A 25000-nucleotide genomic window follows, 5' to 3' on the forward strand; every position below is an offset into this window, starting at 1 on the left:
TCTTGTGAAACCGCTTTATGTAGAATAACTGATGCATGGTTGCGTGATATTAATAAAAGCAAGGTGGTTGGAGTGATATTCCTTGATTTTACAAAAGCGTTTGACTTAATCAATCACGAAATATTGCTTCAAAAATTGAAATGTTATGGTATTGACGATAACTGCTTATTGTTTCTCAGATCTTACCTAGAAAACCGTATTCAGGCTGTCTATTCACGTGGCTTTATTTCTTCCAAAAGGCATGTTCCAAGAGGAGTACCACAGGGGTCAATTATAGGCCCTCTCTTATTTTCCTTGTATATCAACGATCTACCTTTATCAATTCAACATGCAATCTGTGATTTATTTGCTGATGATACATCAATACAATATGCTAGTCACAATGTTGACGAAATTAGTTATCACCTGAATGCCAACATGAAATCTGTCGAAAACTGGTGTGATGCTAATGATATGGTCGTGCACCCTGAAAAGACAGAATGCATGTTAATTTGTCCTCGTCAGAAAAGACAGAACATAAAAGAAGCACAACTTAACATAAAATATAAAGACAATACTATCAAACAAGTTACTAAGCATATGCTATTAGGCATTACTATTGATCAAAATCTTTCGTGGCAGGAACATATTCATTGCCTCATAAAACAAGTATCATCTAGTGTATTCCAATTATCACAGATCAAACACTTTCTTGATAATCATTGTAGACGTGTGTTTTACTTTGCCTATATCCAGTCTCGCCTCAGCTATTGCTCGATTATTGGGGTAAATGTCCTCCTTCTACATTAAGCCACTTTGCTCTTTACAAAAACGTGCAATTAAGATGATTAACCATGTAAATACCACAGGTGGATCTGTGCACAATATGTACAAAGAACTTCAAATATTACCTGTTCATCTACTTATTAGATATAACACATTGATTCTTATGCATAAAATTGTTCATAACGAATGCCCACAATATTTAAAATCGTTATTTTGTTTCCAGTTCCAACGTAATTCAGATAGAGCTATTGTCCCAAAGCCTAAAATTGATTTATTTAAGATGAGTCTCTCATTTAATGGAAGCATCGAATGGAACATGCTTCCAAAGACATGTCGTCAAATTCCAGCCATATCTCTCTTTAAAACTAAGATAAGAATATTTCTATTCGATACATTTGATTAACCTACTCGCGGTCTTTTGCAAATGCTTGCTTGTACTCAGTCCACTAGCTGCCATGCCATGATGAATGAAAAATTGAATGTATGTGTATGTGTGAACAGTAAGTGCGTGTGTGTGTTTGTGTGTGTTTGAGTGTATGGGCGTGAATGTGTACGTATGTCTTTGTTGCTTGTTTTATAATTGTGTGTGTGTGTGTGTGTGTGTGTGTGTGGTGTGTGTGTGTGTGTGTGTGTGTGTGTGTAAGTACCTATGTACATGTAATGTACCAATTGTTCCAGTTTTTCATCGCTTTGTTACCTTTAATAGACTATTCAAGTTCCTATTCTTATTCGTCGTTCTTATTATTTTATTTTATTTCAGTTTATTTCTTTATTTTTATGTTTTGTGTCGTTCGTTCTTTATTTTTATTTTGTGTCGTTAAATGGGCAGAATTGTAAAAAGGCCTTTACTGTGCCTAATTCTTTACCCATTAAAGATTCAATCAATCAATCAATCTTCTTCGTCGTGGGCTTGCAACTCCCACGTTCACTCGTATGTACACGAGTTGGCTTTTACGTGTATGACCGTGTTTACCCCGCCGTGTAGGCAGCCATACTCGATTTCGGGGGTGTGCATGTTGGGTATGTTCTTTTTTTCCATTTCCCACCGAACGCTGACATGGATTACAGTATCTTTAGCGTGATATATTTGATCTTCTGTTAGGGTATACACACGAAGGGGGGTTCAGGCATAAGCAGGTCTGCACGTATGTTGACCTGGGAGTTCGGAAAAATCTCACTTTTACCCACAGGCTCCGTTACCGAGATTCGAACCCGGGACCCTGAGATTGAAAGTCCAACGTTTTAACACTCGGTTACTGCGCCCGTCGACTTGGTTCTGATTTGTGACGCCCTGTTTTTTGGAGAGCCCATCAGAAACTGCCACGTGACCATACAGATTCTCTTCTCTGTCTCTCTGTCTGTCTGTCTGTCTCTCTGACTCACTTTGGTCATGTGTCTGTGTGTGCAGATGTGTGTGTGTGTGTGTGTGTGTGTGTGTTGGGTCGGAGTGAGTGTTGTACATGTGTGCGGGTGAGGTGGGGTGGGGGGTGTTGGTGTGAATGTGTTCGATTTATTACTTTTTACAATGTTGATGTGATGATGATGATGTATGATGATTAGTAGTAGTAGTAGTAGTAGTAGTACTTTCAAAATTTATTCTTGCTGTGTCGTTATCGTTATTGTTGTTAGTGTTGTCAAAAGGACAGATTGGAAGAATAGGCAATGCCAAAAATCTTTATCCTTGAGTAATAAAGTTTTTTATTTTATTCTCTCTCTCTCTCTCTCTCTCTCTCTCTCTCTCTCTCTCTCTCTCCCCCAACCCCCCTCTCTCCCCCCCCCCACTCCCCCCCTCTCTCTCCATGGGGGCCAAAAATGCCTTCATAACACCCAAAACCAAAACTAATGGTTCGCCGTTTTTTTTTTTCCCCATTTGTTCTGTGGTCTTGTAGGACTGGGGGATGCACAATTTCACGCAAAAAAATCAAAAAAACCCTTAACACAAACCCCACAAACCCACACCCCACACAATGGAAAACAATACAGAGACACAGACACAAATTGGGAAACCAAAACCCAAATGCAAACACACACCCCCCCCCCAAACCCCACTCACATTTCATTTTTATGATAAAAACACGCTCGGCGGCCATGAAATTTAAATCCCTGGGGGAATGTAAATCGAGCGTTTTTTTTTCTGATAAAAAAAAGGTTTGTTGTTTTGTTGTTGTTGTTGATGTTGTGTTTTTCTGGCCATTAGTGTGTGTGTGTTTTGTGGTGTGTGGGTGTGCGCGCGCGCCCCGTGCGTGTGTGTGTGTGGTTTGTTTGTGTGTGTGTGTGTGTGTGTGTGTGTGTTTTTTGGTGCGCGTGTGTGTGTTTTTTTTGTCTGGTTTTGTTTGTGTGGGGGGTTGGGTGTGTGTGTTGCGCGCCCCGCGCCTGTGTGTGTTGTGGTGTGTGTTGTGGGTGTGTGTGTGTTTGTGTGTGTGGGGTTTTTTTTTGGGTTTTTTTTGTTTTTTTTGTTTGTTTTGTGGTGTGTGTGTGTGTGTGTGCGCGCGCGGTGTTGTTTGTGTGTTTGGTGGGGTGTGTGTGGTGTGTGTGTTGTGTGTGTGTGTGTGTGTGTGTGTGTGTTTTGTGTGTGTGTGTGTGTTTTTTTGGGTTTGTTTTTTTGTGTGTGTTGTGTGTGTGTGTGTTGTGTGTTGGGGGTGTGTTGTGTTTCTCTCTCTATTTCTTCGTCTGTCACCTCTCCCCCTGTCTCTGCCCTGGGAGGGTGATAGCGACAAAGACATTTTTCCCGTTGACAGTGCAAAAAGGGAACCGGGTAAATAGGTATGCCCCCCCCCAACCCCGCCCCCCCCCTTCCCCCCCTTTCGCCCCCCCCCCAACCCTCCTCCCTCCCCCCCAAACCCCTCCCCCCTCCCTGCCCCCCCCCAACCACCCCCCAAAACCCGGAAACTCATGAAATATAAACATAATATAGAAAAGAAAGAAGGGTTTGGCTTTTCAAAAAAATGAAAAGGGGAAAACAAATGGGGATTTTTCTCTCTCCCCTCCCCCCCCTCCTCCCCCTTTCTCTCCCCTCCCCTCTACTCTCTCTCTCCCTCCCTCCCCCTTTTTCTTCTCTCCCCACTCTCTCTCTCCATCCCCCCCTTTCTCTCTCTCTCTCTCTCTCTCTCTTCCCCCTCGGGCAATGACAATAAAACCTTAAAAGTTTTTTTTTTCTTTTTTCAATCTGTCTGTTTGTCTGCCTTTTTCTCTCTTTTTCTTTTCTCACGGGACACACGGGACACAGTCACAGCCCACAGACACAACATACAAAACATAACACAGACACACACACACACACACACACCCCTCGGGGCGCGGGGCGCGCGCGCGTCCATGAAAAACCATTTAACAAAAACAAAAACAAGTTTCCCCACACGGGTCCCGGGGGTTTCCTGCGCGTTTGGTAACAGTTTGGAGACGTTGGTTGGGTGAAAACAAGGGTTTAGGTGCTTCCAAAGCCCCCCCAAACCCCGCCTCACTTTTGTGATATCAAAACCGGGAACATCGCCCGGGGACAGGAGCCTTCTACGTCCTGTTTTGGCGCTGTTCCCTTTTTACCCATTATTTTTTGGTTTTTTGTTGTTGTTTTACAGTTTGGGGGGTTTGGTTATTTGTTATCGGTTTTGGGTAGTGGATTCGTAAAGGTTTTGGAAACGTTGAATTGTTTTTGAAATCGTTGAGTATGGCCCTTTTTCTAAAAAAGGGTTTTGTGAATTTTTTAATTTACTGGGGGTTATCAAAAATTGGTTACTGCTGTAAATTAGTTTTGCACAGAGATTACGCGAAAGAAAGGAACAAAAACCGGTTGTGATAATAGTATGAATTTTCATTACCTTTGGGGGGTTTAAAGAGTAAGCCCGCTGTAAAACGGTGTGAAATAAAAGGCCGTTGTAAAAGGGTTTGTGAATACAAGCCCGTTGTAAAACGGTGGGGAATAAAAAGGACCGATGTGAAGGGTGGGGAATACAAAAACCGTTTGTAAACCCGGGTAAAATACAAGACCAAAGGTGAACGGGGGAAATCAAAAACCGCGTGAATGGTTTTGAACCCCGACCGGTAAGCTTTCAAGGTAAGGCCATGGAGAGGGGGTTTAGCTTTTGGTTTTGTGTGTGTGGGGGTGTGTGTGTGTGTGTTTTTGTTTGTGGGTGGTGTGTTTTTGTATGTGTGTGTGTGTGTGTTTTGTGCGTTTTGTGTGTGGGGTGGTGTGTGGTGTGTGTGTGTGTGTGGGGCTGTGTTTTCGGGCCCTTGACCAGCCCCTTACCACCCCTAAATGATGATCAAAAGGGGGAAAGGGTTTGGCAGAGGGGTTTAAAGGGACGCTCATCTCCAAATGCAGCGAGCCCGTGAGGGTCGGGGTTCGAATCCCGTTCTCGCCCAGGGTGACTGGAGAATTTCAAACTGAGCGTGTATTTCATTTGGGTGAGACGATGAACCGGGGTCCCGTATGCTAGGACGCATTTGGGCCCGCACTGGAAAAAAAACCCACGGAAACGAGAGTTTTTGCCCCTTGGCAAAAAATTTCTGTACAGAAACATATATATATGTACTTTGCGCTCGGGCCCTGATGGCGGCGGGGGTTATGCTGCTATCAGGCTTCTGCCTACCCAGATGTGGTGTAGCGTATATGGATTTGTCCGAACGCAGTGACCCCTCCTTGAGAAATTTAAAAAAACTGAAAACAAACCCTGCAAAAAAAAAACAAATGGTCTGATTAAAAGTCAACAAAAAGTGCTTTGGAAAATCTGCTGTCTTTTAAAGTTGCAAAAGCACTTGACAATAAAATAAACCCAAGTGTTGTGTGCAAAAAATTTTTTTCCCCTTCTTTTTTTTAAAGGGCCCCTTTTAGTTTTCTTTTTAAACTAAAGGTAATAGTTTATTCTTTGTTTTTTTTTTTTTTTGGTTTTTGGGTTTTTTTATTTTTGGAAAAATGTAGAAAATATAAAAAGTGGTTTGCTGTGTTGGGGGATAGTCTTATCAGCGGTTTTTCGGGGGGAAAAGTAAAGGGCCCAAATTGTGTAGTTGCAAAAGGAAAGTCATTTCATGCTCTTGCTGATATTTTTTAAAATTTTCCCATTTCGTAAGAACGTCAATTTTTTCATTTATTTGACATTGTCAGTAATTTGGCCCCCACTTTAAGTGGTAGGTACTGCCCAAAACTTTGCTTTTTCGAATCTCACGCACTGGGTTGCTGAAAAAGAAAAGAAAAAAAAGAAAAAAAAAGCAACACCCATGATGGATTTGAGCTTTTTTAAGTTGTATTGAAGACTTTTCCGTTTGATCAAATTGTCTGCAAAAAAATTGGGGGTTAAAAAATTTGAATTTCCCTTGAAAGCTTTTTCCTTTTTTTTAAATTTACCGAAAATTTTAAATTCATGCGTTTGGTGTCGGAGTTTTTTCCGATATGGTAAAAAGTTCCAAGAAAAAGTCCCTAAAAATTTGCCCCACTTTTTTGCCGTAAATCACCCATTTTTCCCGTCTCCTTCTTCTTTTCGGGGGCTGCAACTCCCATAACCCCGTATTACAGAGTGGGCTTTTACGTGTATGCCCGTTTTTTAACCCCCCCATGTAGGCACCCATACTCATTTTTGGGGGTGGGGAAAGGCGGTGTAATCTGTTTCCATAACCCCCAAAACGGACAGGGTTTACGGGGATTTTAAACGTGCGTTTTTTTTTATCTTCTGCTTGCGTATACACACGGGGGGGGTTCAGGACTACCAGGTCTGCACAAAAATTTTGACCTGGGATAACGGAAAAAATTTCCCCCCCTTTATTCCCAGGAAACCTTTAAACCGAGTTTCAACCCGTCCCCCAAAATTTAAAAGTCCAACGCTTTAACCCATGGGTTTATTGGGGGCCCTTTCAAATTCACCTTTCCCAAAGGGGCCCCCCATGGCCTTTTTGAAAAACTTATCGCTTTTATTGCTATCTCTCTCTCCCTTTTAATTGTCTGTTGTCTATTTTCTTTTCTCTTGCTTATATCTGTAGTTCTGTCTTTTTTCTCCCTTTCATGTCTCCCCTCTCCTCTCTGTCTCTGTCTCCCCTTTATCCCCTTTTTTTCCTGTCTCTCGGCCCTCTGTCTCTGTTTCTCAGTCTGTTGTCTGTCTGTCCCCTCTTTGCATTGAGCCCTGTGTGTGTGTGTGTGTGAAATGTGTGGGGTTTTGTGTGGTGGTGTGTGGTGTGTGGGGTTTGTGTGTGGTTGTGTTGTGGTGTGTGTGTGTGTGTGTGGGGTTCTTGTGTGTGAAAACAGAGTTTGGCGTGTGTCTGCCCGTCTGTGTTTTTCGTATGTTGCATGTGTTGTTGTATTCAGGCTAGGTGATGGGGCCCTCCCGGTCGTGCTTTGTGGAGTGTGTGTGTGTGTTGTGTGGTTTTGGGGTTGTGGGGTTTTTAGTGTTTTTGGTGTGTGGGGTGCGTGGGGGGAGGGGAGGAGGGGAGAGAGGAGAGAAGGGGAGAGAGATTGTTAAATATATACCAAGACCCTCATGAAAAGGGTTTGTCAGCCCCTATGACGGGACAGAGAGAGAGAGAAAAAAAGAGAGAGAGGGGGGGAGGGGGGGGGGAAAAGGAAAATGACAAAGAGACAAGGGGAATAGAGGATCAGTCAAAAGCAGCTTAAAAAAAATCCACGCCCAAAAAAGGGGCCCGGGAGAAAAGGGGAGAGAGAGGGGGGGGGGGGATTCGGGGAGTGTTGGCCTGGAGGAAACCCGCGTCCCCCCCGGAAGCGAGAAAATCGGCGCGCGGGTTTTCCAAAATAAAGGGGCTCAGCCGCCGGGAAAATTTTCTCCCCCCCATTTGCCCTTTGGGAGTGGGGGTCTGGACGCTATTCATTCGGATGAGACGATAAACCGGGGTCCTGGTTCAGCATGCATTTTAGCGAACGAAAGCCCCCACGGCGACAAAAAAGGGTTTTTTTTTCCTTTGGAAAAATTCGTAGAAAAACCCATTTCGATGGGGAAAAAAAAAAAAGGAAAAAATGCAACCAAAAAAAAATTTTTAAAAAAAAAAACCCCAACTAAACAAAAAAAAATAAAGAAAAAAACCCAAAACAAAAAAAAAAACAAAAACACCACCCCCACTACCCCAAAACCCAAAAAACCCAAAAAAAAAATGGGGGGGCCCTCTCAGTGTAGCGACTGCCTCCCGGGGGAAGAGACCCGAATTTCCACAGAGAAAGTCGTTGTGAAAAAAAAAAGGAGAAAATACGAATAAAGAGAGGGAGAGAGACAAAAGAGAGGGGGGGGGAGAGAGAAAAAAGTAGAGGGAGAGATAGTGGGGGGGAGGGGGGAGGGGAAAGAAAGTGTGAGAGGGGGGGGGAGAGGGGGGGAAAGAGGTTTAAAAAGTGTGAAAAGAAGGGGGGGAGGGAGAGATAGGGGGGGGGAAAGGGAGGGAGGGGAAGAAAGTGTGAGAGAAAAGGGGGGGGGGAGAGAGAGAGGGGGGGGAAGGAGGGGAGGGGGGGGAGAGGAGAGATATTTGGGGGGGGGGGGGGGGGGGGGGGGGGAGGGGAAGCAAGTGTGAGAGAGAGGGGGGGGGGGGAGAATAGGGGGGGGGGGAGGGAGAGGAAGAAAGTGTAAAGAGAGAGGGGGGGGGGAAGGGAGAAGAGAGGGGGGGGGGGAAGGGGGAGAGGGGGAGAGGGAGAGAGAGGGGGGGGGAGAAAAGAGAGGGGGGGAGAAAGAGATAGGGGGGACACATAGAAGGGGGGAAAAAGGGGGGAGAAGAGAAAGGGGGGAAAAAAGAGGAGAGAGGGGTTTGTAAAAAGAGGGAGAGAGAGGGAGGAAGGGAGGAAGGGAGAGAGAAAAGCCCTCAGTCTGATGCTCAATGAATAGGCCTCTGATTATGTCGGGGGTGTTTTTAAAATTTTCCAGTCACACATTTTGGAAATAATTTCCTGCAAGGTAAAGGGAGTTCATGCTCAAAAACCCTTTTTAAAATACATACACACCCATTTCATGTATATACAGCTTTGTGTACATGATACACGTAGATACATACCTGCGTATAAAACCCCACTACCCACACACCCCATGCAAAGCAACACCCCGCGCGCGCAAGAAAGCCAAAGCATGCAAAACAAATACACCACGCACACCAAAACAAGCACGAAAGGGACGTACACACTCTGCTTTTCCCCCCCTTGGGCCCAAAATTTCTCCCCCCCACCCCCCCTCCCCCCGCCCCCCACCCACACACACATTCTACGTATCGCGGCTGACACCACAAACAGTGTCTGTGTCACACACACACACACACACACACACACACACACACACACACACACAGAGAGAGATCGTCAAATTTGTTCATGTCAAATGAGATGAATAGCCTATGAGGTGACGTTCACGACTTTATCACGTGGAAATGTGATGCGCATGATTTGATACTGCAGCTTATGCACATCATGTCTTTAGCCAACACTGACACAGACACTGACATACACACATACACACAGATGCACACATGTACGCACGGACACGCGCGCGCGCGAACGCATAGACGCGAACACTCGAACGCACACACACACACACAGAGCCACACACACACACACAGAGCCACACACACACACACACACACACACACACACACACACACACACACACAAAACAAAAAAAACACACACACGGCGCGAGCGCAATTACGCACACTCATACTCACACACACGCATGAACATACATACATGTACATACTAACACACACACAAACACTCACACAAACACACTCTTACACACACACACATCCCCTCTCATACAGATGCATACAGACACACAGGGGCGTGGGGTTTGGTGCGAGGGTGTGTGTGTGTGTGTGTGTGTGTGTGTCTCTCTTTCTCTGTGTCTCTCTGTGTGCCTCTGTTTCTATACATCTATCTAATTCTTTCTCTTTGTATGTCGATGTCTCCTGTCTGTCTCACCTCTTCTATCTGTCAAACTGTGTGTGTGTGTGTGTGTGTGGGTGTGTGTGTGTGTGTGGTTTATATATATATATATATTATGTGTGTGTGTGTGTGTGTGTGTGTGTGGTGTGCGTGTGCGTGTCTGTGTCTGTGCGCGCGCACTGTTTCTGATTAAACACAACGTGGTCAGAAAGGTTTGGGGACAACGTGCCACCAGTCCCCTGTTGTCCTCACACCCCGACATAGGTTGCCAGTGTCTGACACTGATCGCTTTTTTTTCCCTTTTTCTTTCTTCTTTTGGGGCGTGGGTTTGGTGCGAGGGTGTGTGGGTGGTGTGGGTTGTGGGAGGGGGAAGGGGAGGCGTGAGGGGGGGGGTGGGGGTGGAGTGGGGTTGTCTTTCTTTGAGGACCGAGAAGTTACGTTAACTGCGGTATCGGTTTACTGAGAAATTTCAGCAATGCACAGCGTGCGCGGCTTAGAAAAGAAGAAGAGAGAAATAATACCCCCCACCATCCCCACCCCCCAAAAAACTACTAACAACAAAAAAACAACAAAAAACACGCCCCCAAGGTTTTTTGATCCCGGTTTCAATCGTCATCATCATCATCAATTTCACGAAACATTTTTATAGAGTTTCAGCTAACAACCGCAATTATTATTATTATTATTATTAGAGCACGGCAACTATACTGTGAGCGCCACCCATTTTTTGGTATTTTTCCTGCCTGCATTTTAATTTTTTTGTAATAATTTTTTTTTTTTACCATTTGTTTTCCTATCGAAGTGAATTTTTCTACAGAAATTTGCCAGGACAACCCTTTGGTTGCCGTGAGTTCTTTTACGTGCGCTATGTGCATGCTGCACACGGGACCTCGGTTTATCGTCTCATTCGAATGAACTAGCATCCAGACCACCACTCAAGGTCTGGTGGAGGGTTTTTGACGACATTGCGCTCAGATTCTTTCGCTTACATGGGCGGGACGCGTTACTTGAGGCCACCAGAACAGGTCGCTACTTAACACCAAGGCGACTTGACACCGGCAGCAGTGCAGGGTCCCATCTGGTGTGTGGCCTCCTGGCGACCAAATATCGATAGTTCCCAGTAGACTGCGCACGCAAAAGAACCCACGGCAACAAAACGGTTGTTCCTGGCAAAATCTGTAGAAAAATCCACTTCGATAGGAAAAAACAAATAAAACCGCACGCAGAAAAACAAAACAAAAACAAACGAAACGAAAGAAATGGGTGGTGCTCTCAGTGTAGCGACGCGCTCTCCCTGGGTGGAGAGGCAGCCCGAATTTCACACAGAGAGAAATACAAATATGGGCCTTTCTCTTCGTTTCCTCGTTTCACACAACACAACACACACACACACACACACACACACACACACACACACACACACACACACACACAATATATATATATATATATATATATATATAGAGAGAGAGAGAGAGAGAGAGAGAGAGATGGGTAGGTAGTGCAGATAGATAGATAGACAGAGAGACAGGTAAGTAGGTAGGTAGGTAGGCAGATAGGTAGATAGATAGATAGATAGATGGTTAGGTAGGTAGGTAGGTAGTTAGGTAGGCATGTGGTCAGATAGATAGAATAGATACTCGGGTTGGTTGGTTGGTTGGTTAATCATCTTAATTATGTTTTTCATCTACTCATCCGTTTTATTTGTTTGTTTGTTGTCTATTTATTTATCTACTTGTTTGGTTTTATTTATTTACTTTTTATCTATCTATCTATCTATCTACCTATCTGTCTGTCTGTTTATTTGTCTGTCAGTTAATTCCTGATTTATACTGTCTATCTATCAATTTCCTGATTTATACGTTCATTTATTTGTTGATCATTAATATTCATTCATTCATTCATTTATCTAATTTAATCATTCATGTACTCACTCACTCATTATTCATGCATCCTTGATTAATTTGTTGGGGTTTATTTTCATTATTTAGCATTTAAAAAAAAAAAAAAAAGATTATTCGTCTATTTTTTATTTCACTTTAATCGAATTCTTTTTATTTTATTTTATTTTATTTCGCGTTATTTTATTCTGTTTACTTCTTCTTCTTCATTCGTGGGCTGCAACTCCCACGTTCACTCGATATGTAGACGAGTGGGCTTTTACGTGTATGACTGTTTTTACCCCGCCATGTAGGCAGCCACACTCCGTTTTCGGGGGGGGGGGGATTCTGTTTAATTGTCCGCTGCGTCGTTATAAAAAAAAAAAACAAATAAAAAAAAAACAAAAACAAACAACACCCAATGTCCTTCATGATGCATTGCAGAACGCAGCAGAGCTTCAGAGTGTGAGAACGAGACAGAGAGAGCCTGACGGACCGACGACCACTACACAAAACAGGGTGCTGTTGGAGAGGCTGTGTGTGACGCAAAAGCTGACTGACGTCATCATGAATGACGTGGCCGCCTTGGGTGAAGTGACAGGGCCGGCCGTGTTGAACGTGCTGCTCGAGAGGTTCAGGCACGGGCAGTAACCACGTAGGTCATGATGTCATCACCATGGTTATGGTTGTTGCTGGCAGCTTATATCACAATATGACATGTTTACTGTTGGGCCCGTGAGAGCTGCATTATCAATGTATTTCTGTACTGCAATGGGAAATAATTTAGATTTACCGCTTAGTTTTTTTGTGAAGGACTATGACTCTCAGTCAAACCAGGAGGCAAAAAATTGCTCTGCTCTCAGTGCTGCAGCCTTGGGGGGTAGTTGGCCTTTGGGAACCATCCCCAACGCCGACTGTTCTTAAAACCCTCTTGGCCGAGAGAGTGGGGATGTAACTTGGGCAAGACATTCTCCACCACAATCAAACTCTAGTCCAGATAGTCGGGACAGCAGTTACCTCTTCTGCTGTTCTGATGGTCATAGTCGAACACGACTATCTAACGGATATGGTTGTTGAAGTGATCATGGTTATGGTTACGGTCATCGTTTGTCATCATGTTGTTGTATGGTTATGGTTATAGTTATGGTCATCGCTTGTCATCGTTGTTGGTATGGTTATGGTTATAGTTATGGTCATCGCTTGTCATCATCGTTGTTGGTATGGTTATGGTTATAGTTATGGTCATCGCTTGTCGTCATTGTTGGTATGGTTATGGTTATAGTTATGGTGATGGCCATCGCTTGTCGTACATTGTTTTTAGTATGGTTATTGTTATGGTTATGTGTGTGTGTGTGTGTGTGTGTAAATATATATATATATATACGTGTGAGTGTGTGTGTGTGTCTGTGTGTGGTGTGTGTCTGTGTGTGTGGTGTGTGTCTGTGTGTGTGGTGTGTCTGTGTGTGGTGTGTGTCTGTGTGTGTGGTGTGTGTCTGTGTGTGTGGTGTGTGTGTGTGTGGTGTGTGGTGTGTGTGTGTGTGTGTGTGTGTGTGTGTGTGGTGTGTCTGTTTCAGACGGACTGTGGGAGACATCCTCCTGTCTTTTAAACCCAGGTCATGCTATGGGGGAGAATGAATCAGAGGTCGGTTATCTGTCTATCTGTCTGTCTGTCTGTCATGTTTTCGTGAAGAATGAAACAAAGGTCATTTGTCTGTCTGTATGTCTGTCCTGTCTATCTGTCTGTCTGTCTGTCTGTCTTGTTATCGTGAAGAATGAAACAGAGGTCAGTTGTCTGTCCATGTTTCTGGTGGTAATGCGAGCGCTTGTGTGTGTGTGTGTGTGTGTGTGTGTGTGTGTGTGTGTGTTTGTGTGTGTGTGTGTGTGCGTGCGTGCGCGCGCTTGTATGTGTGCACTTGTGTGAGTGTGTGCGCGCGCTTGTGTGTACGTGTATGTGTGTGTGCGCACTTGTGTGTATGTGTGCGCTTATGTGTGTGTGTGTGTGCGCGCGCGCGCTTGTGTATGTGTGTGTGTGTGGTGGGGGAGGGGAGGGGACACGGGGGGGCGGGAGCGTGTATGTGTGTGTACGTGTTTGTGTGTGTGTGTGTTTGTGCGTGTTTGTGTGTGTGTATGTGTGTGTGTGTGTGCGTGTGTGCGTGCATTTCCAGGTGGGACTATGGTACCGGAAGTCCAGACCACTGGAGGACCTCCCTCCCCACGTGGTGGGCATTGCTCACCGCGCGCACCGGATGTTGGTGAATGACGTCATGCCGCAAGCCATCCTGATCATGGGGCGTGCCGGAAGTGGTGAGACTGGGCTGGCTGGCACGACTGACTGACGGCTGCTGCGACAGCACGAGTGGTTTGATTAATTAAAGCCAAACCAAATTAATCAAACCACGCAATTAAAGGACGGGCGCAATAGCCGAGTTTTTAAAGCGTTGGATTTTCAATCTGAGGGTCCCGGGTTCGAATCTCGGTGACGGCGCCTGGTGGGTAAAGGGTGGACATAACTTTTTTTCCGATCTCCCAGGTCAACATATATGTAGACCTGCTGGTGCCTGACCAACCACCCCCACCCCACTTTCTCTGTGTATACGCATGCAGCAGAAGATCAAATATGCGCGTTAAAGATCCCTTAATTCATGTACGTAAGCGTTTGTTGGCTCATGGGAACAATAACATACTCGGCATGCACTCTCCCGAAAACGAAGTATGACTGCCGACATGGTGCGGTCAGAACGGTCAGAAACGTCAGAATCCCACTCGTGCATACGAGTCGTAGCCCACCTCCTCCCTACCTCCTACCCTCCCCCACCTCCTCCCTACCTCCTATCCTCCCCCATCACCACCCCCTCCCTACCTCCTACCCTCCCCCGTCACCACACCCCTCCCTACCTCCTGCCCTCCCCCATCACCACCCCCTCCCTACCTTCCTATCCCTCCCCCAGTCACCACCCCCTCCCTACCTCCTGCCCTCCCCATCACCACCTCCTCCCTACCTCCTGCCCTCCCCCATCACCACCCCCCTCCCTACCTCCTATCCTCCCCCGTCACCACCCCCTCCCTACTCCTGCCCTCCCCCCATCACCACCCCCTCCCTGCCCTCCTATCCTCCCCCGTCACCACCTCCTCCCTACCTCCTACCCTCCCCCATCACCACCTCCTCCCTACCTCCTACCCCTCCCCCGTCACCACCTCCTCCCTACCTCCTACCCTCCCCCATCACCACCCCCCTCCCTACCTCCTATCCTCCCCCGTCACCACCTCCTCCCTACCTCCTGCCCTTCCCCGTCACCACCCCCTCCCTACCTCCTACCCTCCCCCCACCTCCTCCCTACCTCCTGCCCTTCCCCGTCACCACCTCCTCCCTACCTCCTACCCCTCCCCCACCTCCTCCCTACCTCCTGCCCTTCCCCGTCACCACCCCCTCCCTACCCTCCTACCCTCCCCCTGTCACCACCTCCTCCCTACCTCCTACCTTTTCCCGTCACCACCTCCTCCCTACCTCCTACCCTCCCCTGTCACCACCTCCTCCCTACCTCCTGCCCTCCCCCGTCACCACCTCCTCCCTACCTCCTGCCCTCCCCCATCACCACCTCCTCCCTACCTCCTACCTTTTCCCGTCACCACCTCCTCCCTACCTCCTGCCCTCCCCCGTCACCACCTCCTCCCTACCTCCTGCCCTTCCCCCACACCCTCCCTGCCTCCTACCCTCCCCTGTCACCACCTCCTCCCCTACCTCCTACCTTTTCCCGTCACCACCTCCTCCCTACCTCCTACCCTCCCTGTCACCACCTCCTCCCTACCTCCTACCTTTTCCCGTCACCACCTCCTCCCTACCTCCTACCCTCCCCTGTCACCACCTCCTCCCTACCTCCTGCCCTCCCCCGTCACCACCCCCCTCCCTACCTCCTATCCTCCCCCATCACCACCCCCCCTCCCTACCTCCTACCCTCCCCCATCACCACCCCCTCCCTACCTCCTATCCTCCCCCGTCACCACCCCCCCTCCCTACCTCCTATCCTCCCCCATCACCACCCCCTCCCTACCTCCTACCCTCCCCCGTCACCACCCCCTCCCTACCTCCTATCCTCCCCCGTCACCACCCCCCTCCCTACCTCCTATCCTCCCCCATCACCACCCCCTCCCTACCTCCTATCCTCCCCCGTCACCACCCCCCTCCCTACCTCCTACCCTCCCCCGTCACCACCCCCTCCCTACCTCCAATCCTAAGGTTCTTCTGGTAGTTCTTTTTGTTTCTGTGATGTTGTTCTGGTAGTTCTTTTTGTTTCTGTGATGTTGTTCTGGTAGTTCTTTTTGTTTCTGTGATGTTGTTCTGGTTGTTCTTTTTGTTTCTGTGATGTTGTTCTGGTTGTTCTTTTTGTTTCTGTGATGTTGTTCTGGTAGTTCTTTTTGTTTCTGTGATGTTGTTCTGGTAGTTCTTTTTGTTTCTGTGATGTTGTTCTGGTAGTTCTTTTTGTTTCTGTGATGTTGTTCTGGTTGTTCTTTTTGTTTCTGTGATGTTGTTCTGGTTGTTTCTGTAAGGTTGTTCAAATTTTTTTGTAAGGTTGTCCTGGTTGTTTCTGTTAGGTTGTTCAGGTTGTTTCTGTGAGGTTGTCTTGGTTGTTTCTGCGAGGTTGTTCAGGTTGTTTGTATGAGGTTGTTCTGGTTGTTTCTGTGAGGTTGTTCAGGTTGTTTCTGTTAGATTGTCCTGGTTGTTCAGGTTGTTTCTGTACGGTTGTTCAGGTTGTCTCTGTAAGGTTGTTCAGGTTGTCTCTGTAAGATTGTTCAGGTTGTCTCTGTAAGATTGTTCAGGTTGTCTCTGTAAGGTTGTTCAGGTTGTCTCTGTAAGATTGTTGTCTCTGTATGATTGTTGTCTCTGTAAGGTTGTTCAGGTTGTCTCTGTAAGATTGTTGTCTTTATAAGGTTGTTCAGGTTGTCTGTGTAAGATTGTTGTCTTTGTAAGATTGTTCAGGTTGTCTTTTTAAGATTGTTGTCTTTGTAAGATTTTCAGGTTGTCTCTGTAAGGTTGTTCAGGTTGTCTCTGTAAGGTTGTTGTCTCTGTAAGATTGTTCAAGTTGTGTCTGTAAGGTTGTTTAGGTTGTCTTTGTAAGGTTGTTTGAGGTAGTCTCTGTAAGGTTGTTTTCTCTGTAAGGTTGTTCAGGTTGTCTCTGTAAGGTTGTTGTGTCTGTAAGAATGTTCAGGTTGTCTTTGTAAGGTTGTTGTCTCTGTACGGTTGTTGTCTCAGTAAGGTTGTTGTCTATGTAAGATTGTGCAGATTGTCTCTGTAAGATTGTTCAGGTTGTCTTTGTAAGGTTGTTTGAGGTAGTCTCTGTAACGTTGTTTTCTCTGTAAGGTTGTTCAGGTTGTCTCTGTAAGGTTGTTGTTTCTGTAAGAATGTTCAGGTTGTCTCTGTAACGTTGTTTTCTCTGTAAGATTGTTCAGGTTGTCTCTATAAGTTTGTTGTCTCTGTAAGATTGTTCAGGTTGTCTCTGTAAGATTGTTCAGGTTGTCTCTGTAAGGTTGTTGTATCTGAAAGATTGTTCAGGTTGTCTTTGTAAGGTTGTTCAGGTTGTCTCTGTAAGATTGTTCGGGTTATCTCTGTAAGATTGTTGTCTCTGTAAGATTGTTCAGGTTGTCTCTGTAAGATTGTTGTCTCTGTAAGATTGTTCAGGTTGTCTTTGTAAAGTTGCTTGAGGTTGTCTCTGTAATGTTTTCTCTGTAAGGTTGTTCAGGTTGTCTGTGTAAGGTTGTTGTCTCTGTAAGGTTGTTGTCTATGTAAGATTGTTCAGGGTGTCTCTATAAGTTTGTTGTCTCAGTAAGAATGTTCAGGTTGTCTCTGTAAAGTTGTTGTCTCTGTAAGGTTGTTGTCTATGTAAGGTTGTTGTCTATGTAAGATTGTTCAGGTTGTCTCTGTAAGTTTGTTGTCTCTGTAAGATTGTTCAGGTTGTCTCTGTAAGTTTGTTGTCTCTGTAAGATTGTTCAGGTTGTCTCTGTAAGATTGTTCAGGTTGTCTCTGTAAGGTTGTTGTCTCTGAAAGATTGTTCAAGTTGTCTTTGTAAGGTTGTTGAAGGTTGTCTCTGTAAGGTTGTTGTTTCTGTAAGATTGTTCAGGTTGTCTCTGTAAGATTGTTCAGGTTATCTCTGTAAGATTGTTCGAGTTGTCTCTGTAAGGTTGTTGTTTCTGTAAGGTTGTTTCAGGTTGTCTCTGTAAGATTGTTCAGGTTGTCTCTGTAAGATTGTTGTCTCTGTAAGATTGTTCAGGTTGTCTTTGTAAAGTTGTTGTTTCTGTAAGATTGTTCAGGTTGTCTCTGTAAATTTTGTTCAGGTTGTCTCTGTAAGGTTGTTCAGGTTGTCTCTGTAAAGTTGTTGTTTCTGTAAGATTGTTCAGGTTGTCTCTGTAAATTTTGTTCAGGTTGTCTTTGTAATGTTGTTCAGGTTGTCTCTGTAAGATTGTTCAGGTTGTCTCTGTAAGGTTGTTGTCTCTGTAAGGTTGTTGTTGTTGTCTCTGTAAGGTTGGTCAGGTTGTTTCTTTGTGCGGGTTCAGACTGATTTCACCCTTTTGATCATCCCACCTCCGAATCCCCCTTCCCCCTCCCCCTAACCCCTCCACACACGCACACATACTCATACCCCGCCCCACCCCCTCTTCTTCCTCTCTCTCTCTCTCTCTCTCATCCTTTTAACCCCACCCGCACAACCACTCTCTCTCTCTCTCTCTCTCTCTCTCTCTCTCTCTCTCTCTCTCTCTCTCTGTATTTTGTTTAGTAATTGTTCTTTCACTTGGAAGTTGCAGATTATTAACAACAGTAAGGTCAAGTTGTTGAGGGCATGGACCTTTTGGTTTTGTGAAGGTTTTGTTATTGGTCGGGTGGGGTAGGAAGGGGTGCGGGTGGGGGTCGGGGGTGAGTCCAGCTTCTTCTCTACCACCCCAGCCTGTCGCGTCACTCACACGGGGTCTGTCTGTTGTTGGAACAGGAAAAACGGAAGTGGCCAGGAGACTCATCTCCCAGCTGCTGAGAGAGGCCAGACTTTCGCCGAGGTCTGGGCTGGGACCACGCATCATCATGGTGTGTGTTAGTTGTGGGGGTGGGGGGAGCCGTGGGTGCTGGAGTGGTGGGGGGGGGGGTGCCGGGGGGGAGAGTGGGAGGAGGGGTATGTGTGTGTGTGTGGTGGGTGGGTGTATATATATGTGTGTGTGTGTGTGTGTGTGTGTAGGGAAGGTTGTATGTATGTAGATAAGTGTATGGATATGCGTGGGTGGTGGGGATAGGGGAGAGGGTGGATATGTATGTGTGTAGAGGGAGGGTTGTAGTGTGTGGATAACAGTGTGTTTAGGGGTGGGATAAGGGGTGGATGGGTATGTATGTGAGTGTACGTCTGACAGTGTGAGAGCGTGTGTGTGTCGGGTGTGGGGGTTGGGGGTAGGTGAGGGATGTATGTGTATATGTGGGCGTTGGTGGGTGGAGTGTGGGGGGTGGGTAGATGGGGGTTGTATAGGTTTGTAGTTGGTTAGGGATGTGTGTGTGTGTGTGTGTGTGTGTGTGTGTGTGAAAGCGAGAGAGCGATAGATAGATAGAGAGAGCCATGTTACCGATCACCAACTTACATCAATTCACGGCATGTTACGTCACAATATGCCACATCACAACACGTTACGTCATGTTCGTAATGTCACTTTGCATTACGCTACGTTACACCACATTGTGTGCAGGGAGGAAGATGGCAGAATGGTTAATAACATAATCGTCAATACATCTATCTGCCAGCACAGAGTCCGCAGGAGTCTGGGTTCGAATACCGCTCTCGCTCTTTCCACCCAAGTATGACTGGAAAACCAAACTGAGCGTCTAGTCATTGGGATCAGACAATGAACCGCGGTCCCGTGTGCAGCACGCACCTGGCGGACTGAAAAAGAACCCATGGCAATAAAAGTGTTGTCCTCTGGCAAAAGAAAAAAACAATTCAGAAGAAATCCACTCTGATAGGTACGCCACCTTCTGTTACATTGTGCTACGTTCCGATACGGCATGTCAGTTTCGTGCAAAAATCCATACCCCCCCACCCCCCCCTACCTCCCCCTTGAAGACGGAATGAGTAGTGTTCACAACAAGGCGTGGACAGTTCACCTCGCCAGTCACACAGAACACTGGAGTGGGATGAATGCGGTTTTTGCCAAGTTATTTTACAGGAATAATATCCAGTTTTAGCAGCCTAATTTCCTGGTGCCCTATGCACGGTATATTGTTTCGTGTGCATTGCAATGCAGACATGAAGTATGACATAAATAACAATGATTCGATCTTTGTCGTCCACTGTGAGCAGGTAGATTCTTGTATAAATTGCCTGAAAAACCACCGTCTGGTTAAGACCACACTGACATGATAACGACATGCACGCTTTCCTGTACAGCCGCCAAAACTGCAATTACGGGAAAGCGTGTGATGTCGTTATCAGGTTAGTAATCGATTATGACAGTGGTTTTTCAGGACAATTTACACCACAATTTACCTACTCACAGTGGATGACAAATGTCAAATGATTATTTATTCATGTTACATTTCATGCCTGCATTGCAATATACATGAAATATACCGTGCATGTAACTCCAGGAACTTACGATGCCACCCGTTACAGGATGTTACGTTTCGTTACGTCACGTTACATAACAGTACGGTGGTCGATCCTTTTCATCATCTGCTGTTCAAGTATGGAACTCTTTGCCTCACCACGTCCGTCACAGCCCCTCACTGCCTTCCTTTAAATCTAACATCAAGACGTTCCTCTTCCAGCAGCATTTCCTCTGGACCCTCTCTCATTCATGAAAGTAGTTCGTTGATTGTGTAGGTGTATTTGTAACGCTGTATTGTGTGTTCGTCGAATGTATGTATGGATGGATGGATGCATGCATGCATGCATGCATGCATGTATGTATGTTTGTATTGTACTACGAATTTGTATGCGCATATATATGTTTATTGTGCATGATTGTGAGTTGAGGACTGAGTGTGTTTCGTATGCGTGTCTGTGAGGATTGTGCAATGAGGAAAGCGCTGATGAATGTCCAGTTCTTCTTATCGTTACGTTACGATTACGATACATTACGTTGCAGGCACTCTGACCATTACGTTGCAGGCACTCTGACCATTACGTTGCAGGCACAGCACATCCTGAAGTGTCTGACCATTACGTTGCAGGCACAGCACATCCTGAAGTCTCTGACCATTACGTTGCAGGCACAGCACATCCTGAAGTCTCTGACCATTACGTTGCAGGCACAGCACATCCTGAAGTCTCTGACCACGGCCCGCACACGGGACAACCCCGAGAGCACTCGTGGTATCAACATGGCGACACTCCACTTCCGGTCAGATGGCCAGTTGGTTTCAGGTGTGTGTGTGTGTGTGTTGTGTGCATTGTCATTGTCATTGTCGTTCTTCTTTTTCGTCGTCGTCGTCGTCGTTCGTTAGTGGGCTGCGACTCCCACGTTCACTCACTGTGCAGGAGTGGGCTTTTTATGCGTATGACCGATTTTACACGGCAGTCCCGTTTGTTTTGTTTCGTTTTTGTTTTGTTGTTTTTTTTGAGAGGGGGGAGGGGGTTGGAGGGAGGTTGGGGGGATGAGAGGGGCAGGTACATGATTCATTTACACCATTTACAATGCAGAGCGAGACGCAGGCCTTGAGGAAATGCGCCCGATTAGGAGTTCGAGTCCTAAACACTGACTGAGATATCAGCACAGCACAGCACAGCACTAAACAACACAGCACTAAACAACACACTACAGCACACCACACCACACCGCAACACACCACACCACACCACAGCACAACACAGCACAGCACAGCACAGCACAACACATCACACCGCACCGCACCACACCACACAGCACAGCACAGTACACCACACCACAACACATCACATCACACCACACACCACACCACACCACACCACACAACACACCACACCACACCACACCACACCACACCATACCACAACACACCACAACACACCACACCACACCACACCATACCACAACACACCACAACACAGCACAGCACACAACACACCACACCACACCACACCACACCACACAACACACCACACCACACCACACCACATCACATCACACCACACACCACACCACACCACACCACACAACACACCACACCACACCACACCACACCACACAACACACCACACCACACCACACCACACCACACCATACCACAACACACCACAACACAGCACAGCACAGCACAGCACAGCACAACACAACACCACAGCACAACACAGCACAGCACCACAGCACAACCCAACACAACACACCACACCACAGCACAACACAGCACAGAACAACACAACACAACACAACACAACATAACACAACACCACAGCACAGCACACTACACCACACCACACCATACCACACCACACCACACCACACCACAGCAGAATACGTCACACCACTCCACACCACAACTCAATACACCACACCACACCACACCACACCACACCACAACTCAATACAACACACTACACCACACCACAAGACACCACACCACACTACAGCACAGCACAATACACTAAATCACCGCACACCACACCACACCACACCACACCACACCACACCACACCACAACTCAATACAACACACCACACCACACCACACCACACCACACCACAACTCAATACAACACACCACACCACAAGACACCACACCACACTGCAGCACAGCACAATACACTAAATCACCGCACAACACACCACACCACACCACACCACACCACACCACACCACAACTCAATACAACACACCACACCACACCACACCACACCACACCACAACTCAATACAACACACCACACCACAAGACACCACACCACACTGCAGCACAGCACAATACACTAAATCACCGCACAACACACCACACCACACCACACCACACCACACCACACCACAACTCAATACAACACACCACACCACACCACACCACACCACACCACACCACTACACAACTCAACACACCACACCACACCACACCACAAGACACCACACCACACTACAGTACAACACAATACACTAAATCACCACACACCACACCACACCACACCACACCACACCAGAACACAGCCACACCAACATGATAGAGGTATCCGCATTCCATCAGCCGAGCTGCATTCGCTGTGCCCGGACAAGTGGTGGCTGACGGACAGGGGCCCGGGGTGCGGAGGCTTCAGTGTGTTTTACGCCGTGCTGGCCGGCATGTCCGACCACGAGAGGCGCCTCTACTACCTGACGGACACACACAGGTGAGGTGGTGGTGGTGGTGGTGGTGAGGATGGGGGTGTTGTTGTAGGTGGTGATGGTGAGAATTGTGCTGTTGGTGGCAGTGATGGTGGTGTGGGTTGTAGTGGTGGGGGGGGAGTGATGGTTGTGGTGGTGGTGATGAACTCTACTTGCTCTACCTTACTCTACTCTACCCAAACCCTTCTCTACTCTCACCCTGCCCTACTCTACTCCACTCCTCTCTGTTCTACACTACTCTACTCTATCCTATCCTACCCTACCCTACCTAACCTACTATACCTAGCCTACCCCACTCTATTCTAACCCTCTACTTTACTGTACCCTACCTACTCTACTGTACTCCTCTATGCTCTATTCTATTCTACCCTACTCTACTGTGCTCTACCCTACCCTACTCTGTTCTCTACCCTATTCTACTCAAATCAATCTTCTCCATTCTACTCTACACTCTGTCCTACCATACTCTATTCTACCCTAGTCTTATCTACCCTACCGTACTCTACCTTACTGTACTCCACTCCACTCTAAACTCTCCTACTCCATCCCACTCTACCCAACCCTACCCCACTCCACCCTACTCTACCCTTGTGTACTCCACTTTACGCTACTCTACCCTACTCCATTCCACTCTACTCTATCCTACCCTACGCTACTCTGCCTAACTCTACCCTGCCCAGCTGAACTCTATTCTTCCCGTACTCTACTCAACTCTGATCTACTCCAAGGCACATGTCTCATGAGGTAAGCATGCGTGGGCTGTGTTGTGCTGTTTTATCCACCAGCACCAGTGCGGGGCTTTCTCGTGCTGTGACGGACTGTGCTCTTCAGTAATGTTTGTTTGACTGTGACGGACTGTGCTCTTCAGTAATGTTTGTTTGACTGTGACGGACTGTGCTCTTCAGTAATGTTTGTTTGACTGTGACGGACTGTGCTCTTCAGTAATGTTTGTTTGACTGTGACGGACTGTGCTCTTCAGTAATGTTTGACTGTGACGGACTGTGCTCTTCAGTAATGTTTGTTTGACTGTGACGGACTGTGCTCTTCAGTAATGTTTGTTTGACTGTGACGGACTGTGCTCTTCAGTAATGTTTGTTTGACTGTGACGGACTGTGCTCTTCAGTACTGTTTGTTTGACTGTGACGGACTGTGCTCTTCAGTAATGTTTGACTGTGACGGACTGTGCTCTTCAGTAATGTTTGTTTGACTGTGACGGACTGTGATCTTCAGTACTGTTTGTTTGACTGTGACGGACTGTGCTCTTCAGTAATGTTTGTTTGACTGTGACGGACTGTGCTCTTCAGTAATGTTTGTTTGACTGTGACGGACTGTGCTCGTCAGTAATGTTTGTTGACTGTGACGGACTGTGCTCTTCAGTAATGTTTGTTTGACTGTGACGGACTGTGCTCTTCAGTAATGTTTGACTGTGACGGACTGTGCTCTTAAGTAATGTTTGTTTGACTGTGACGGACTGTGCTCTTCAGTAATGTTTGTTTGACTGTGACGGACTGTGCTCTTCAGTAATGTTTGACTGTGACGGACTGTGCTCTTAAGTAATGTTTGTTTGACTGTGACGGACTGTGCTCTTCGGTAATGTTTGTTTGACTGTGACGGACTGTGCTCTTCAGTAATGTTTGTTTGACTGTGACGGACTGTGCTCTTCAGTAATGTTTGTTTGACTGTGACGGACTGTGCTCTTCAGTAATGTTTGTTTGACTGTGACGGACTGTGCTCTTCAGTAATGTTTGTTTGACTGTGACGGACTGTGCTCTTCAGTAATGTTTGTTTGACTGTGACGGACTGTGCTCTTCAGTAATGTTTGTTTGACTGTGACGGACTGTGCTCTTCAGTACTGTTTGTTTGACTGTGACGGACTGTGCTCTTCAGTAATGTTTGTTTGACTGTGACGGACTGTGCTCTTCAGTAATGTTTGTTTCGCTGTGCTCTTCAGTAATGTTTGTTTGACTGTGACGGACTGTGCTCTTCAGTAATGTTTGTTTGACTGTGACGGACTGTGCTCTTCAGTAATGTTTGTTTGACTGTGACGGACTGTGCTCTTCAGTAATGTTTGTTTGACTGTGACGGACTGTGCTCTTCAGTAATGTTTGTTTGACTGTGACGGACTGTGCTCTTCAGTGATGTTTGTTTGACTGGACGGACTGTGCTCTTCAGTAATGTTTGACTGTGACGGACTGTGTTCTT

The 25000-nt window shown here is 46.6% G+C and overlaps 1 protein-coding gene and 1 long non-coding RNA gene across 4 annotated transcripts in view; both read left to right on the forward strand.

Annotated features, from left to right (window-relative positions):
• LOC143290893 (uncharacterized) overlaps positions 1–12325 on the forward strand; it is an 18788-nt gene extending 6463 nt beyond the window's left edge. For 2 of the 3 annotated variants that reach the window (XR_013056450.1, XR_013056449.1), the window contains exon 2: positions 11938–12325. This is a non-coding gene — a long non-coding RNA (uncharacterized LOC143290893). The remainder of the gene's footprint in view (positions 1–11937) is intronic. The other variant, XR_013056448.1, reaches the window with a different exon arrangement.
• Positions 12326–13082: 757 nt separating this feature from the next.
• Positions 13083–25000, forward strand: part of LOC143291204 (myosin-IIIa-like) — a 59225-nt gene continuing 47307 nt past the window's right edge. The window contains exons 1-5 of the mRNA XM_076600950.1: positions 13083–13135; positions 13659–13797; positions 18471–18562; positions 20768–20882; positions 22662–22803. Of these exons, the coding sequence (XP_076457065.1) occupies positions 13115–13135; positions 13659–13797; positions 18471–18562; positions 20768–20882; positions 22662–22803 (509 nt within the window). The 5' untranslated portion in view covers positions 13083–13114. The remainder of the gene's footprint in view (positions 13136–13658; positions 13798–18470; positions 18563–20767; positions 20883–22661; positions 22804–25000) is intronic.

This window comes from Babylonia areolata, chromosome 16 (assembly GCF_041734735.1).
Source record: "Babylonia areolata isolate BAREFJ2019XMU chromosome 16, ASM4173473v1, whole genome shotgun sequence".
NCBI classification, from domain to species: Eukaryota; Metazoa; Mollusca; class Gastropoda; order Neogastropoda; family Buccinidae; genus Babylonia; species Babylonia areolata.